The sequence below is a fragment of the Oryza brachyantha genome, chromosome 3 (assembly GCF_000231095.2).
Source record: "Oryza brachyantha chromosome 3, ObraRS2, whole genome shotgun sequence".
Lineage (NCBI taxonomy): Eukaryota > Viridiplantae > Streptophyta > Magnoliopsida > Poales > Poaceae > Oryza > Oryza brachyantha.
Genome location: NC_023165.2, coordinates 8,218,376 through 8,233,124, shown reverse-complemented (window position 1 = coordinate 8,233,124; position 14,749 = coordinate 8,218,376). Strand labels below are relative to the sequence as shown.

The 14,749-nt window shown below is 47.3% G+C and overlaps 2 protein-coding genes across 4 annotated transcripts; one reads left to right on the top strand and one right to left on the bottom strand.

Moving 5' to 3' along the window:
* The first annotated feature begins 4,503 nt into the window (after window positions 1-4,503).
* Window positions 4,504-9,906, top strand: LOC102710481. 3 transcript variants are annotated; one of them, XM_040521714.1, is made up of 4 exons: window positions 4,504-4,871; window positions 5,726-5,790; window positions 5,880-8,533; window positions 8,684-9,906. In XM_040521714.1, the coding sequence occupies exons 2-4, from the start codon at window positions 5,767-5,769 to the stop codon at window positions 9,699-9,701; spliced, it is 3,696 nt and encodes a 1,231-aa protein (XP_040377648.1). In that variant the 5' UTR covers window positions 4,504-4,871; window positions 5,726-5,766; the 3' UTR covers window positions 9,702-9,906. The 3 variants fall into 3 exon arrangements, with proteins under 3 accessions (XP_040377648.1, XP_040377646.1, XP_040377647.1); XM_040521712.1 differs by having other exon boundaries at window positions 4,504-5,288; XM_040521713.1 differs by having other exon boundaries at window positions 4,505-4,871; window positions 5,631-5,790.
* A 1,664-nt stretch (window positions 9,907-11,570) lies between these two features.
* On the bottom strand, window positions 11,571-13,853 carry LOC102722657 (ABC transporter G family member 5-like). The gene has a single exon (XM_006649814.2). The coding sequence runs from the start codon at window positions 13,851-13,853 to the stop codon at window positions 11,571-11,573; it is 2,283 nt and encodes a 760-aa protein (XP_006649877.2).
* Between the last annotated feature and the right edge of the window lie 896 nt (window positions 13,854-14,749).

The window sequence follows — 14,749 nt, the reverse complement described above, 5'->3', positions numbered from 1 at the left end:
GTAATAAAGGTGATCTACTTCTGGCCTGTTCAGGTTATATTTTCATATATATGTTCTTCTCTTCGCACTCTGTCTAGTAGGTTTGGTTTTTGTGTTTTGGTGGGGTTGCTTTTAGCTGAGTTGAGTTCACCCACCACCAACCACCAGGTATCACTAGTTCAGTAGTTCTAGTCTTCTACTATCGTGATCTCATTCTCTTCGTTTGAGATTATGTCACGGTTAGAGAACTCACTTCGTTCAAGCAAACGATGCGTGGAGCCGTGGATATTATTATACCTGACTTGTCTCTCACAACAGGATCTGACAGGTATGGAAACTCAGGTCTTGTTTAGTTTGTAATTTGTTTTAAAAAACATCGTATCGATATACAGACACACATTTAAAATATTAAATATAGTCTAATTATAAAATAAATTATAGATTTCGTCAAGAAACTGCGAGACGAATTTTTAAGCCTAATTAACCTATCATTAGCACATGTAGGGTACCGTAGCACTTATGTCTAATTACTTACTAATTAGGCTCAAAAGATTGATTTCTCTATAATTATGTAATTAGTTTTAATATTTATGTATATTTAATGCTTCATTTAGATGTCTAAAAACTCGATATTATGTTTTTGGAAAACTTTTTATGAACTAAACACGGCCTCAACGTGATAGTACGAGCTGCCTGAAGACATGATATAAGTTCCAGACGTTTTGATAGTCAACGAGCAACACGTCGATGATTCGTGCGACGAAAAATCGATTTTAGGTTAACTCAACAAAGAGACTAATCTGGATGGTTGTGCTAGTACTTATCAGCTAAAAATTTAAGTGGTAAAACTTAATTATGGTTGATTTTAAAGTTTTTCATAGTTTATTTTTTAACCTTTACTTTTTATCATTAATAACACTTATAAGAAATTCGTTTATAAATTATTTTTTAATTATTGGTAAACCGTTTCACTTATGGTTCATACGAAGCTGTAAGCAGTGGATGGCTACTTAAAATTTTTATTCCGAGTAATCGTCTGAAAAAGCAACTGCTTGAATGGGGTAAGCGTGGTGTAGAAGTCTATGAACTGAAATATTAGTGACATCGAAAGCACGAGTGATAAAACTGTACAACCTACTCGGTGTGTGTCCCAAAAGAATTGAATTTTAGATATTCTAAAAAGTATTAGTTGTCAAAGAAAAGGATATCACAATGTCAATATGTCACTTAGGGTGAGTATGAGAGTAAGGGAAGAAAACTGAGACCACTTAAATCGAGACATCTTATCAGTGAATTATAAAATAACAGCCTCATATTTTCTCTTCTTCTTGTAACTTATAAGACAAATTTAAATTTGTAACCGTAAATTTAAAGTTTTTTAGTTTTCTATCGTGATTTATTTTTTAGCCTTTGTTTTTGATTGCTAAAAACATGTATATAAAATATTTATTTATAAATTATTTTCCGTTTGTAAATATACCCTTTATCCATTTTTGTTATGTTTGTGTGACCAATTTCATTACTCTCAATATGAATCTAGGGAAAATCAAAATATTTAATAACCTAAAACGTATGTAATAACTATTATAAATTTTAAAAATAATTAATATTATTTCAAATTTATCTTTCTATATATTTTTTTGAAAGCACGTTGTTTATAGCGACCCTAAACACTAATGACTCATATTTAAATTTATCGAGTGTTGTGTATAAATCATGTCTCAACTCTCGTGTAAGACAATTTTTTTAATCAGCTACTCACCTGTCACATTATTTTCTTTCTAATATAGCAACTTATTTGATTCTACGAACATCGGTCGTACTATCCATCGCATATCCTGATTTAGACAATATATCTAGTAATTGCAAGACACATTGATTTGGAAACATGCATTTTACAAAAATGAGATGACTTTTCTCGCTTTGTCCTTCTCTGAAATTCAACCTCATCGATGAAGTCGTTGGATTGTGCTCAATACCATAGTCATTGTGGCTGTGAGAGTTAGGCCCCGTTGTTTAGGACTCCAAGCTACCACTCCAGTGTAACTAGTCCTATGAAAGCCGGAGGATAGGTTAAATCTATTTGACCAGCTTGGCCAGGTTCAAAAATTTCTTAAAGAGAGGATATGAGTGTGTTACGATAAAATCCGTGTAGTTATAGGGGCAGGTGAGTGAGGTGATTACATTAATAAATTAGAGGGTAATAAGTCTTTTGATATAGAGTGAAGTTGTGGGGTAGAAAAACCTAACTCCATGTTAGTAATTTATTTTTTAGAGTAACTTTACTAACTACGTTTAGGATGTATACCATTTGATATAACTCTGGCACTAAATAAGTTAAAGTTAAGAACTAAATCTACTAAACGAGCACTTAAAAACGGTTACACACATTTCCAATAGTTGTCAACTGTCACGGCTACCATGGTCAATTGCTAGTACTAACATGATAAATGCTCTACCAGTTTGATATGCAAGGGTGTTGAAAGTATACAAAATATTTAATACTTTTCGATGCATATATAGGATAGCTCAGTGACTAGAAGTCAACTCATTTTTAATCTCGAAATTAACCCAATTTGAGCGAACGAGTATTAATTACAAATCGTGCAAGGCTGCTCTTTTGTATTAAAAATCGGCGACATCACGACCTTATATTTACCATGGATGTGAAATATCGTGTAATATAGACAGCGAAGTCGCAACTCGCAAATCGATGCTCCGATCTCTGGACGGATACGCGGAAAATTTATGAGGTTAAAAATGGGGCTAAACTAAGGGTACGTTTAGTTCTCGAAATTCTTTTCTCAAAAATATCACATCGAATTTTTAAACATTTAAATAGAATATTAAATATAGATAAAAAATATCAATTGTACAGTTGGAAGGAAAATTATGAGACAAATATTTTGAGATGATTAGTCATAAGTGCAACAATAACTCATACAATATATGCTAATGATAGATTAATTAGCTTAAAAGGTTCGTATTGTGGTTTTCAGTTGAGCTATAAAATTTATTTTTTTATTTGTGTCTAAAAACTCTTCCGATATCAATTAAACATCTGACGTGACACCAAAAATCTTTATTTTGCCAATTAAACACAGTCTAATGGTGTACTGCTAGCATTACCGGTAGTATAATTTCAAGGTCCTGTTTGCCCGTGATGTGGTACAACACCACTAGGCGGCATCAAATTGGTACTGGACTTTTATTCTCGCATCAACAAACCTCCACCGAGAGTGGTCGGAGATGCCGGATAAAAGACGATTCGGTGGAGCACCGGAGTGGCGCCCAATCTTGTCCAATCCCCTTGTCCCCGTTATCTGCTCATTTGTTTAGTCATTCCAGGGCGGTCGTTATCGTAGGCAGCCAAAGCGCTGACGTGCCAAAGTACCTCTTTTTTTCAACGCGATCGTCTACGGCGCCTGCGTGTAGTATGTAGTGAAACCTAGCGATAAGTTACACGTATGTCTTGTTTAATTTGTGAAAATTTTTAGCTTGGTGTGTTTAATCGGATGTTAGAATACTAAATTGGTGACTAATTAAAAAACTAATTACATAGGTTAGGAAACCATGAGATAACATTTTAAAGCCTAATTAATCTACCACTAGCACATATGAGTTAATATTGTAATTATGTCTAATCATTGATTAATTGCGCTCAAATGGTTTGTCTCACAAATTTCTTTCGAACCATGTAATTAGTTATTTTTTAATTATATTTAATACTATACTATATACATATGTCTAAAGATTTGATATAACAGATAAATACGAAAATCCATGTGAACTAAACAGGGCCGTAGCACCTGGCAATAAGCATGCGACCAGTTCTCCTTTGTCATGCGCGGGGTGGGTTGCAGAGAATCCCGTCACCCGCTGCACCGAGTGCCATCAAAGCGAGGTGGTGTCCTGGCTCCCAACGCGAGATCGGCAACAGGTCAATGCCCCAAAATTCCGGCGGGATCCCATGCCTCCCCCTCCCTCTCGTTCCCGTCGGCGTCAGATCCGCCGATCCGTTCGCGCCACAGAATCCACCCCCATTCCCTAATCCAAACCAAACTAACCTCCCCAACCCCCCCCCCCCCCCCCAAAAAATCCCTCGCCACCGCGGCGTGAATCCGTGAAAAACGCCGTGAACCAACCAAACCAAACCAAACCAACCCCGCGGGCGCGCGGCGCGGCCGCACCGGTCGCGTACAAAGTTGCGTTCCACCGCGGCAGCACAGCGAGGAGGACGAGACGAGACGTCCGGGGCCCCCAACGAAACCGAAACCAGGATCAGGCGGCTTGGCATCGAACGGACGGCGCCGATCGGGGGCGTGGCTCCACGCGCGTGGACCGCCCGATCGCGACGTCGCGGGGGCAGCAGGAATGCGACTCCTCCTCCTCCTCGGGGGGGGGGGGGGGGGGGGGGGGGGACTTCCTGGAAGCCACGCGCGCCGCGCCGGCACCACGTCGGCGCAGATAGGTCAGTGCTAAACTGCTGGGACGACTAGTACTTTTACTATAAAGAAAACACCAAAGCGAGGTCGGGAAAAGAATTGCTCTGCAGCGGCGCGAGGTGGGGGGAGGAGGTGGGGAGAGAGAGCAGGGAGGCAAGGGATCTCGAGCAGACGGTGCGAGAGGAAGGAGAGTGACAGTTGGGAGGGCGGAGAGAGAAGGATACGGGCAGATTGGGAGCAGTTGGCGAGTCGCCGTCGGCCGCCACCACCTCCACCACCCCCCTGCTGCGTGCTGCGGCTGTGCTCGTCTTCTTTTAAAGCGGCCCGCAGAGCTCGCCTGGCGCGAGAGGGCGCACTTCTTCGTCTCGCCAAAGCTGCACACACTGGGCGGCGAGCTGATCCCTCTCCTCTCCGTCCGTCGCGGTGGAGAGGGCTAGGTTTGTTCAGGTACCTAGCAAAAAAAATCTCTTCTTTTTTGTTTTCCTGTTTCGTCGCCGCCGCAAGTGACGACGATGCTGTTTGCGAGGGATGAAGCAGATTAGATTTGTCCCCGGGGTTTTGCCGGATCGATCTCGTGTCGAGAATATTTTTTCCTCTTTTGGGATTTTTGGCTGCTTCTTTTGATTCTTTCTGTTGGGGCGGGATGCGGCAAGAGTGTTATTGCGGTTATTCTCGGTGATTGGTGATCTTCTTGGTGGTATATTTGGATGCTTCCCTCTCACGCAAGCGTGTTTGGAGCGAGCTTTGAGGCTTTTTTTTTCTGGGCTTCAGCACGGCAGATAGCTTTGAGCTTTGAGTAGTTGCTATTCTGCCGTCGCCACCGCACTTTCGCTGGTGAATCGCAAGTGATTGTTTTCATGCTTCGTAAGTCTTCCCTGATTACGATCTTGCTTTGCGCATCTCCTGCCTTGATTGGACCGAATTTTTAGTGTTAAAGGAATCGCTCTTGCTTGCAAGGTTAATCTTTGAGTGTTAATGTTTGCGTTTAGCTCTTACTTACCCTGGATGTGCCATTGATTTATTCATTGTTAACAATCGACAGATTTGTCTGATGCTTCTTCTATCCAATATTGTTCCTTTATCGATACTGTATTCAATAAATTCAGTATTGTAGTTATTATTCTCTTCGGTTTGCAAGAAGACAATATGCATTGTGCTAGTATTAGGCATTCGGTATCCCTCTCTAATGATCTGCCGTACCATCAGCTCGTTTATTGCCGGTTGGTACGCATCACTTCGGCGTTTTCGTCTGCTCTTGTTATTCTTGGTTTCTTCCGGGTACTGACCGCGGTTTGTACCAGAGGGCACCGAATATTGGCTGGTGGTCCGCGGCAAGGCAAAGATGTCGGTAGCAAAGAAGGAAGAGGTACAAAGCTTCCTCCTCGGAGGTCCATTGTGGTGGTCTGGATGTCTCTTTCTGTATTTGTATAAAAATTCTGGATGTTGTATGAGCAGGTTTGCAGTCATCGGCTCGGGCCGCGATTGGATGAACCGGCAGTCGGTGTGCCCATTAAGAAAAGGCCAGTTTTGCCCTCTGATAGATTGGTTCCGTCAGGAAGGCTGCCCTTGATGAGACCGTTGTCTCCGACAGAGGCGATAGCCGTTTCAGCTGCAGAGGCAGGCTGCAGCAAGGACACTTTCTTGAACAGATCTGTATCAGGAGAAAGCCATGTCAAAGGTAATGGGATGTTTAGTCCTCAGGATCAAAGCTATGCCAAGAGGTCATTCATTCAATCTTTGACTGAGAAAAAAGGGTCGTCACTTGATGGTTCAGGTGACATCCCTTCTCGCATAGAGAGTGGTACAAGTAGTGTTGGTCACAGCGACGAAACTCAGAGTCAGAAGTTTTTGAGTTTGGGATTGCAGTCAGTGTCTCCTCGGAATGGCAAGATCAGTCCTAGTTCCATTGTCAAGGAAGAGGGAGTAGATCAGGGTCTTTCTGGCTTCCCATCAGCAGATGTTCACAAGGATGTTGGAGCAACAAGTGAACCCAAATCATCTTCTGACAGTAGCTTTGGTCGACTACCAAATTTGGATCTGAATCTACCATTGGATCCTCATGATCCTGCTGAAAGCTTGCCTATAGTGCAGGATTGCGGTAATAGACTCTACCATGAAACTCTTCAGCATCAGAAAGCACATGTTCCCCTAGTGGCCCCAGTTTCTACAGCGAGCAATGGACTGCGTCAAAACATTGACAGTACTCTGAACCTTTCCAATGCGTGCGGACTTTCTAATAAGCATGGGGCAGCTGATGTTACCTTAGACTTGCAGCTTAAACCACCAGCTAGACCTGAGCTAGGCATAAACTGGAAAGAACTTGCTCCTGTTCCAGGACTAAGTCTCTCTCTATCTGGTAAACATGTAGATGAGTCTGAGAACAATGCTGGACTAAATCTCTCTCTATCTGATAAGCACATTATTGAGTCTGAGAACAATGCTCCTAATGTTGCAGTTAGATCTGAATCTGCTGAAAGTACCAAAAAGGTCACCACAGAGGTTGGTGTACCAAGGACACATAAATCACCAGTTGACGAGGTTGTCAAACTAGTGCCCAGCAATGAAAACCCTCATAAAAGTATATCATCAACCGTGGCTGGAATGGAGAGGATAGCAGCTGGTTCTTTGGTAAAGAAAGAGCCTGAAGAACAGTCCCAACGACATATTCCGAATGATAAAGAAAAAGCACAACTATTAGAATCACCAAGTGTTGTACTAGCTAACAATTGCGCACAGATTGAAAAAACTGACAGTGCACGCAAAGTTTCTGGAAAAGCTGCCCTGGATTTGAATTCTGGGATCTTTCCTAATGTAGCAACTGCTAGTGTTTCACTACCAACTGAAAGGTTGCTTGATGCCACCCGCATTGAGACCATGCATGCTGACCGTGAAGTTAAGAAATCTATCAAGAGTGAGGAAACCACCACTGTGATTCCAAGTCCCACAACTACAACTGCATCAATGAGTAGTCAGCGTTCACCATTGATGACCAAAAGGCCCTTGCCTTTGAGAGGCTGTGGTGCCAGCCGTACTGGATTATGTGTATCAGCCAGCCAGCCCTTATTGCCTACTGAACGTGCATCCTGTAATCCTGGTGAGGCTAGCGTTGATTGCAAACCAACAACCAGTCATGTGAATTATCGCAATGCTGTTGAAGCTTGTGGTCCATTGCAAAGCTCCTCGAGCCATAGCGCTGAACCATTGATTTCCAATTCTCGGAATCGATTTGCGTTTGATGGTATGTCACAAGGGAGTGCTGAAATGGACTGTTCAGAAGATGATGATAATATTGTTTCACATCGATTTACTACCGATAAACCTCATGGAGGAACACTAGGGAGCAATCAAACCTCTGATGATGGTACTGGTGCCAAGATGGGCACAAATATACAGAAGGGACATGACAGTGATACACGCCAGGACTGTTCATTTGTGACAAATAAGATTGACATGCAGGGTGTTAGTGATGACAAATGTGTTGATTTTAAAGATGGAGTTTCCTCTCATTCATATCAGGACAGGCATCAAAGTGTTGATGTTGTCAATGAGGAGCCCAAAAATAAACAATTATTGCGATCCGATAGGAATACTCCAGTGAATGACAATGACAATACCATACGTGTTAAGACCATCACAGGATCCAGTACAGCAGATCTCCGAAGGCTGTCATCTCTGGATACATCCACTTCCCCTAAAACCAAATCTACCACAGATTCTTGTAAGGAATCAAGTAGCTGCCTTGAGAAGGGTAAAACTCCTAAAATAAAGTCAAAAGGGTTGCAATCTCCAGTTGGTAAGCAAGCTGCTAGTTGTAGTGAGGACCATGTGAAAAATGTTACTGTGAAAAGTGAGCATCAGACAGTAAGTGAAGAGGTTGCTAAAGTCTCTGAATTGCATACAAGGAATTCTGTCCCAGGTGAAGATTCTCATCCTGATGGCGCTTCAAGCAGTCAACCACATGAGTGTGGAATGGTGAAGTCGGCATCTGAAAGGTCAGAATGTGATAAATCCAAACCTGACTCTTGTAGAACAACTTCTGTACAGAATGAAAAAGATGGGCAGGTTGATGGCCCACATTGGAGAGAGATGGGGTATCCTTATGTCAATAGGTATGATTCTTGTCGTTTGTTTCTTTTGTGGGATGCTGCAGTATGGGTGACTTGTTACATGCATATTGGTAATTATGCCTGTCAGGTATTGTATTTGGCTGAAGTTAAAAAAATCTTTGTTTTCTTCTCCTCTTTGTGCTTCTTTTACAGGAATGAAAGATGGGAAAGGTTTATGCAGGCTGAGAGAGAGAAGAACAAAGGAGAATTCCAAAGTGGCAGGCATGGGCCTGATACAATGAACCAACGAAGGTTAGACCACCGTTATGGTGGTCGTGGTGTTGGATCCCGCGGTCATCCAAGGAACTTCCGGGGTCCAAGAATGAATGAATCTGAAATTTACTTTGATGATGAACCTATGATTGGCAGAAGGCGCCACTTTGAAGATGATCATCACTCGCACCGAATTCCACATAGGCGGCTCATGAGAGAGATGGACATTGATGGTTTCTCTGGAAGAGATGCTCCAGACCCTAGGCTGCTGGCACATGGGCATATGGAAGATCTATCAGATGACATGATGGAGGAGAGATTTTATGTACCACATTCACGTCATCATCATAGACAAGAGGACCTCGCATTCATTCATAGAAACAGGAGCCATTCACCTGGGCATATAAGGGGCGCTCCTATGCATTTACATAGAGGACGGTCACCTGAAGCAATGGGCAGATCACCACCATTAATCAGAACTGACAGACCATACTTGCCTCATCGACGCCACACCCACCACCATGGCTCACCCTTTGACCGAATGGAGCGTGATGACAGAGGCATGCAAAGAAACACGAGAAGGTGTGGCATGCATGGAGGTGCTGAAGGAGATGCCTTTGAGCCACATCTACATCCTGCCCAGCTAGCCGAGCTACATGCAGAAGCTGAACTTACCGACAGGAGGAAGTTTGGGGAGAGGAGAGGCTATCTTCGATCCTTCGAAGCCAGCATCCCGGCTGGTGGCGACGACGAGATGCCTCCGTACTGCGCAGACGCCGACATGGACTTCCCTGAAGCTGGCGCCGGTGGTCCGCGGGAGCTGGACGGCCGCTTCAGGAGCAGAGGGGCGCACAGGGGGAGGGATGAGCAAGAAGAAGACGACCACAGGTGCCGTGGACCTCATGGGTGGCGCGATGGCAGCTCTAATGGCATCAGGGCAAAGAGGAGGAGGTACTGAGCACTACTGACCTAGTCACAACAACTGTGACAGCTGCGAATCCTATCTAAACTAATGCATGGTGGCGTTTTTGGCGGGCTGGTTCATGCATCTCTCCCAATCTGGCGTCGCCGTTTTCCGTTAACCGAACCCTGCAATATTTTGCAAGCATGTCCTGCCCCTCCATATATTTATGGCTTGTTTCTTTCATTCTTTCCTCACGGAGTACAATATACTTGCACTATTTATATCCTCCGGACACTGCTGCTTGATATAAGGTGATATTAGCATGTGGACATGGTCGCATACTCGCATGGAGGTTGAAACTGACATTTCAGGACAAATCAAAGTAAACGTGGACTTGTCTCTGGTCTTCTGGCTTGCCCTTTTTTTGCTTTGGTTTAATTTGATGGAGGAGAAGAGTATCAAGTAGCATGCCATTGGTTGGTTGGGGCCCTTATGTATTCAAGTGAGCTGTCTCCTTTGATCTGATCTAGAATTCAGACGGGATAGTGGGGATACGCATAGTAAACATTTGGTTATTGCTATGCTTTCTTGGACTGGATCTTGTTTGTTTGCCAACGGGGCATGGCCACAGGGTACTTTGTGCACCCTGTAATAAATTTCTGCTTGGCATCTTTCAATAATGTGCAAAGTTGGATGCGTCACATGAGCAATTGTAATGTTTTCTATCATGCCTTGGATCTAGGAGAAGCAGTTGTGAACCTGTGAAGCGTAGCGTCTCCCGGTTGGTGAAGTCAAGTCGTCGGCCTAAAGAAACACTAGAAAACACGATGCGTTTCTCCTCGTCGACTTGGGCACTTTGGCTGCGAGTCCTGCTGCCTGGTGCGTCGTAGTCGTCCATATGGTCCCAGGTGAGGAGATGCAGATCAGCAGATGTAAACTGTTTCCGCCACGTACGGAATAGCGGGATAGCGCGCCCGCCCACGGGTTTAGCTGAGCGGTTGGGGGCTGTGTTCTTAGATGGGAGCCGTGTCGTGTCGTCTCGGGATTGACCGGCGCCGGTGCGTAGACGAAGCTGTGCGAGCACGGGCGCGAGGAATTAATCGGTGCGTTGGTGGAGTTGTGCGATGGCAAAAGCGAGTCCAGGAAAGAGACGCCTCCGGTTACGACTTCGGTTGGTGTACTGCGATGGCCAGGAATTTCAAGGCTACGCTAGAACGAGGAAGGAAACGGCAAACTGAGCTCTCGTTCTGAAGTGCAGGCTCTGTCTGAGATGTTTGTTTTTTAATTTTTATTTCATTTGATTGACATATATGTCCCCACTAATTAATTTTATGGTATAATAACTATCATTGACATTTGGGTACCTTTACCTATGTTTTTTTGCTAAGATAATTACACATAAACTTCATATGGGACAAAAATATAAAGTAAATATGCCACGTGGATATCAAGTAAGACAAAACTTTTGTCCAAATCGTCCAGGGATTGATGTGCACTTGTTTTAATAGTTAGGAATGTTTTATACTTGATTTTTGGTTGTCAGACGTAAATCAAACTCGACCTACAGTTAAATTAAAGTTGACTATTGCTCTGTTTACTTGGCCCATTTTAAACTACAGCAATTTATCAAAAAAAATGGGCCCTTATTTTGGGCCGTTAACAACGGTTCTATACTGACACACGCAGGCCATGGCCAGTTGGGCCAAACAAATATCATAATACGAGAACAATATACGGTCGTCTCGCAAGCGAACTGGTCAACCATCCTCCGATCCGAGACGGTCGAATAACACGACTACAGTACTAGAACTATATCTTGTTTAACCCGCGGGTGCGGTGCGGTGCGGTGCGGCCGGCCATTTTTCGCGCGCACGCATCGATCGGTGCAGCGCGCGCGGACGGATCGGCGCGTCGCGTTCACCCTCACCTCCGCCTGTTCCTGCTCCCCACCACGAGCGTGAGGTAGAAGAGCGCGCGGAAGAGGAAGCCCCACGCGACGGTGACCCAGAGGCAGCTCCACTTGCCGAGCTCCGCCACCGCCTGCCTCGCCAGTATGTCCGGCCCCGTCGTGATGCACGAGCTGCTGTTGAAGTCGACCCCCATGGACCTGCTCATCGCGTTCAGCACGCTTACCTTCGTCTCCGCCGGCAGCGCCCCGATCGGCGTCCCGTCGAACATCTGCACCCCGCGCATGAAGCACCTCCCCGGCTCGCCGCCGAACTCGTTCTGCATCACCGCCTCGTACGGGTACTTGATCAGCGACAGGTAGTGGAGCCATGTCCAGTAGCTCGGGATGCGGTCGCGGGTGACGAAGAAGCCGCTCAGGAGGAGGAAGTAGGCCAGCAACCCCACCACCACGGTGTACCCGATGATCACGTGGCGGACCACGCCGGAGAGGAAGGTGACGAAGCCGCTGCCGGCCCAGAAGGAGGCGAGCACGATGAGGACGAAGAAGAGGAAGCCTCCCGCGCCGCCGGCCAGGCCGACGGCGAAGAAGGTGATGAGCGCGAAGGCGAGGGAGAGCACGACGAGCGGCGGGAACGAGACGATGGCGTTGGAGAGCACGTAGGAGGAGCGGCGGTACGCGTTGTGCGCCGTCTCGCGGAGGTAGATGTAGCGTTCGATGAGGAACACAGGGAGCGCGTCGGCGCTGGTGTAGAACATGGTGGATATGGCGATGGCGAAGAAGCCGAACCGCTCGTTCACGCCCTTGGGGGTGCTGTCCAGCCGCCAGAACACGGTGGCCAGGATGAACGCCGTCACCACCACCGTGCCCAGCCTGATCAGGAACAGCTCCGGCGTGCGCCGCGTGTTGGTGAACGCCCGCCGAGCCAGCACCCACACCTCCACCCACCACGGGTTCGCGTACGTCGCCACTTCCGCCGTCGACGCCGCCGCCGTGCCGCTGTCGCTGGTGCCTGACACCAGCTTGCCGCGGGCAATGCTCATTCTGATGGCCTCCTTAAGCGGCAGTGACGGCTTATCATGGTGGCCGGTTCTTGCTGCCGCCGAGACGGCACGGGCCACCGGCTTCTTTTGCCACGAGTTGCTGAACTCCACGAGCTCGTCGGCTCCTTTTGGGGAGCTCTCGAGCTGGCGGACGTGGTCGAGCGCGAACTCGGCAGGGTTCTGGCCGTCGGGGATCGGGTGGCCGAAGTCCGAGAAGAAGAGCGGCAAGCCGGCCGGTGGGCCGTAGTACACCGTACGCCCGCGGGAGAGGAACAGGAGACGGTCGAGGAGGCCGATGATGCGGTAGCTCGGTTGGTGGATCGACATGATCACAACGCTGCCGCTCTGCGCGATGCCCTGCAGCACCTTCACCACCATGAAGGCGCTGGTGGAGTCGAGCCCGGACGTGGGCTCGTCGAGGAACAGGATGATGGGGTCGTGGATGATGTCGATGCCGATGGACACGCGCCGCCGCTCGCCGCCGGACACGCCGCGGCGTCCCTCGTCGCCGATGATGGTGTTCGCCGCGGCGCGCAGGCCGAGCTGGTCGATGAGCGCCTGCACCCGGCTCGCCTTCTTGGACGTGGAGAGCGACCGCGGGAGCCGGAACTCCGCCGAGTACATGAGCGTCTCGGCGACGGTGAGCATCGGGTACAGGAGGTCGTCCTGCATGACGTACGCCGAGATGACCTTGAGCAGGCGGCCGCCGAGGGCCTCCCCGTTGAGCGTGACGGCGCCGCGGAGGCTGTCGCGCCGGATCCGGTCGGCGAGCGCGTCGATCAGCGTGGTCTTGCCGGCGCCGCTCGCCCCGAGTACGGCCATGATCTCCCCCTCCCGCGCCTCCCCGGAGACGCCGTCGAGCAGCGCCCTCGCCCTCGCTCCGCCCCCGCGCGTGGTAGTCGCGTCGGTCTCGACGTGAGTGCTCCGCCGGCGAAACACCACCCTCCTCGGCCGCCCGACGTTGTACGTCAGGTCGTGGAACGCAAGCACGAAACGGACGGCCGTGCCGCCGACGAAGTCAAGCGTACCGCCGCCGCCGTCGTCCTCCTCATTCCCCTCGGCGTTGGCCGTTGTCCGGACGTCGACAACGACATGCCCGGGCGGCGCGTGCGAAGGAAGCGCGACAAGGTGGTCGAGGCTGGCCGAGCTGTCGGACCTCCTGTCCGAGCGAGGGTGACAGGGCAGCAGGTCGGCGCGTGGCGCGTCCTCGCCATCCTCCATCGGCAACGTCCTCCGACCACCAAAGCCACTCGACATGGCACCCACCTTTGATCACGTTCAGCCGTACACTCGTACACTGTCACTAGCTATGAAATGAACTCTGAAGTATCACCAACTCAGGTTCGTAGCTTTGTTTTGTGCTAATTAAGTTCGTTCACAAGTGTGCATGTGTGTGTGTGTGTGTGTATATGGACACGATGGCCTGCAACTTTTAAAAGCTAAATTTGCCGCCCGAAATCGAAACCCGGAGCTGGAATTCACGCAGTTTATGCACACAGTTTAGAGAATTTTGGGCACCGGCGAAGGACTGAAGCTGCAGGGACTTGCGTATCTGACCGACCTTTGCTCTCTACACGTTCATTAGGCTGGTTAATTCAGAAGTAAAGAGAAGTCGTTTCTACGTGCCACTCCTGCCTGCATCGGCTTTGGCGTCATCGTGTGCCATCTGCAGGTGAGAATTCAAGCAATAAATTGCTACTCGCAGACTCTGACTTGTGTGAAGCCACCAACTGTTAAAAAATCGGAGGAAACCATGCTACGCGAGCTTCTTCACAGAATCACAGCGATGGTTGGCTGGTTGACAGGTTTGGTGACACCATCCAAACGAAATTAAGCTGATTTTTTTTAGCCTCACGGAGGAAGTTGTTGATCATGACTGTTTTGCGGGTGGCAGCTAGCTAGAGCGAGATAACTTTTTATTGCACGGGATGTTTGATAGAACCCTAATTATTTGAGAGTACAGCTTGACGCATTCATAACAGTCACGCTATTACGTATACAAATACATGGAGATGGATTTTTATCACTTGGCTGAACATTCGCTCATTTCTTTCACGTCACATAAATAGTTCTCACCATTTTTAAAAAATAATATGATAAATTAATAAGAGATATATCACTTCATACATATGTAAGTTCAAATTTTATTTCTA

Coding starts and splice junctions, on each gene's coding strand:
- LOC102710481 (XM_040521712.1), top strand. Junction 5,791..5,879: donor CGGTAGCAAAGAAGGAAGAG/GTACAAAGCTTC, acceptor TTGTATGAGCAG/GTTTGCAGTCATCGGCTCGG. Junction 8,534..8,683: donor GGGTATCCTTATGTCAATAG/GTATGATTCTTG, acceptor CTTCTTTTACAG/GAATGAAAGATGGGAAAGGT.
- LOC102722657 (XM_006649814.2), bottom strand. CDS start 13,853: ATGTCGAGTGGCTTTGGTGGTCGGAGGACGTTGCCGATGGAGGATGGC.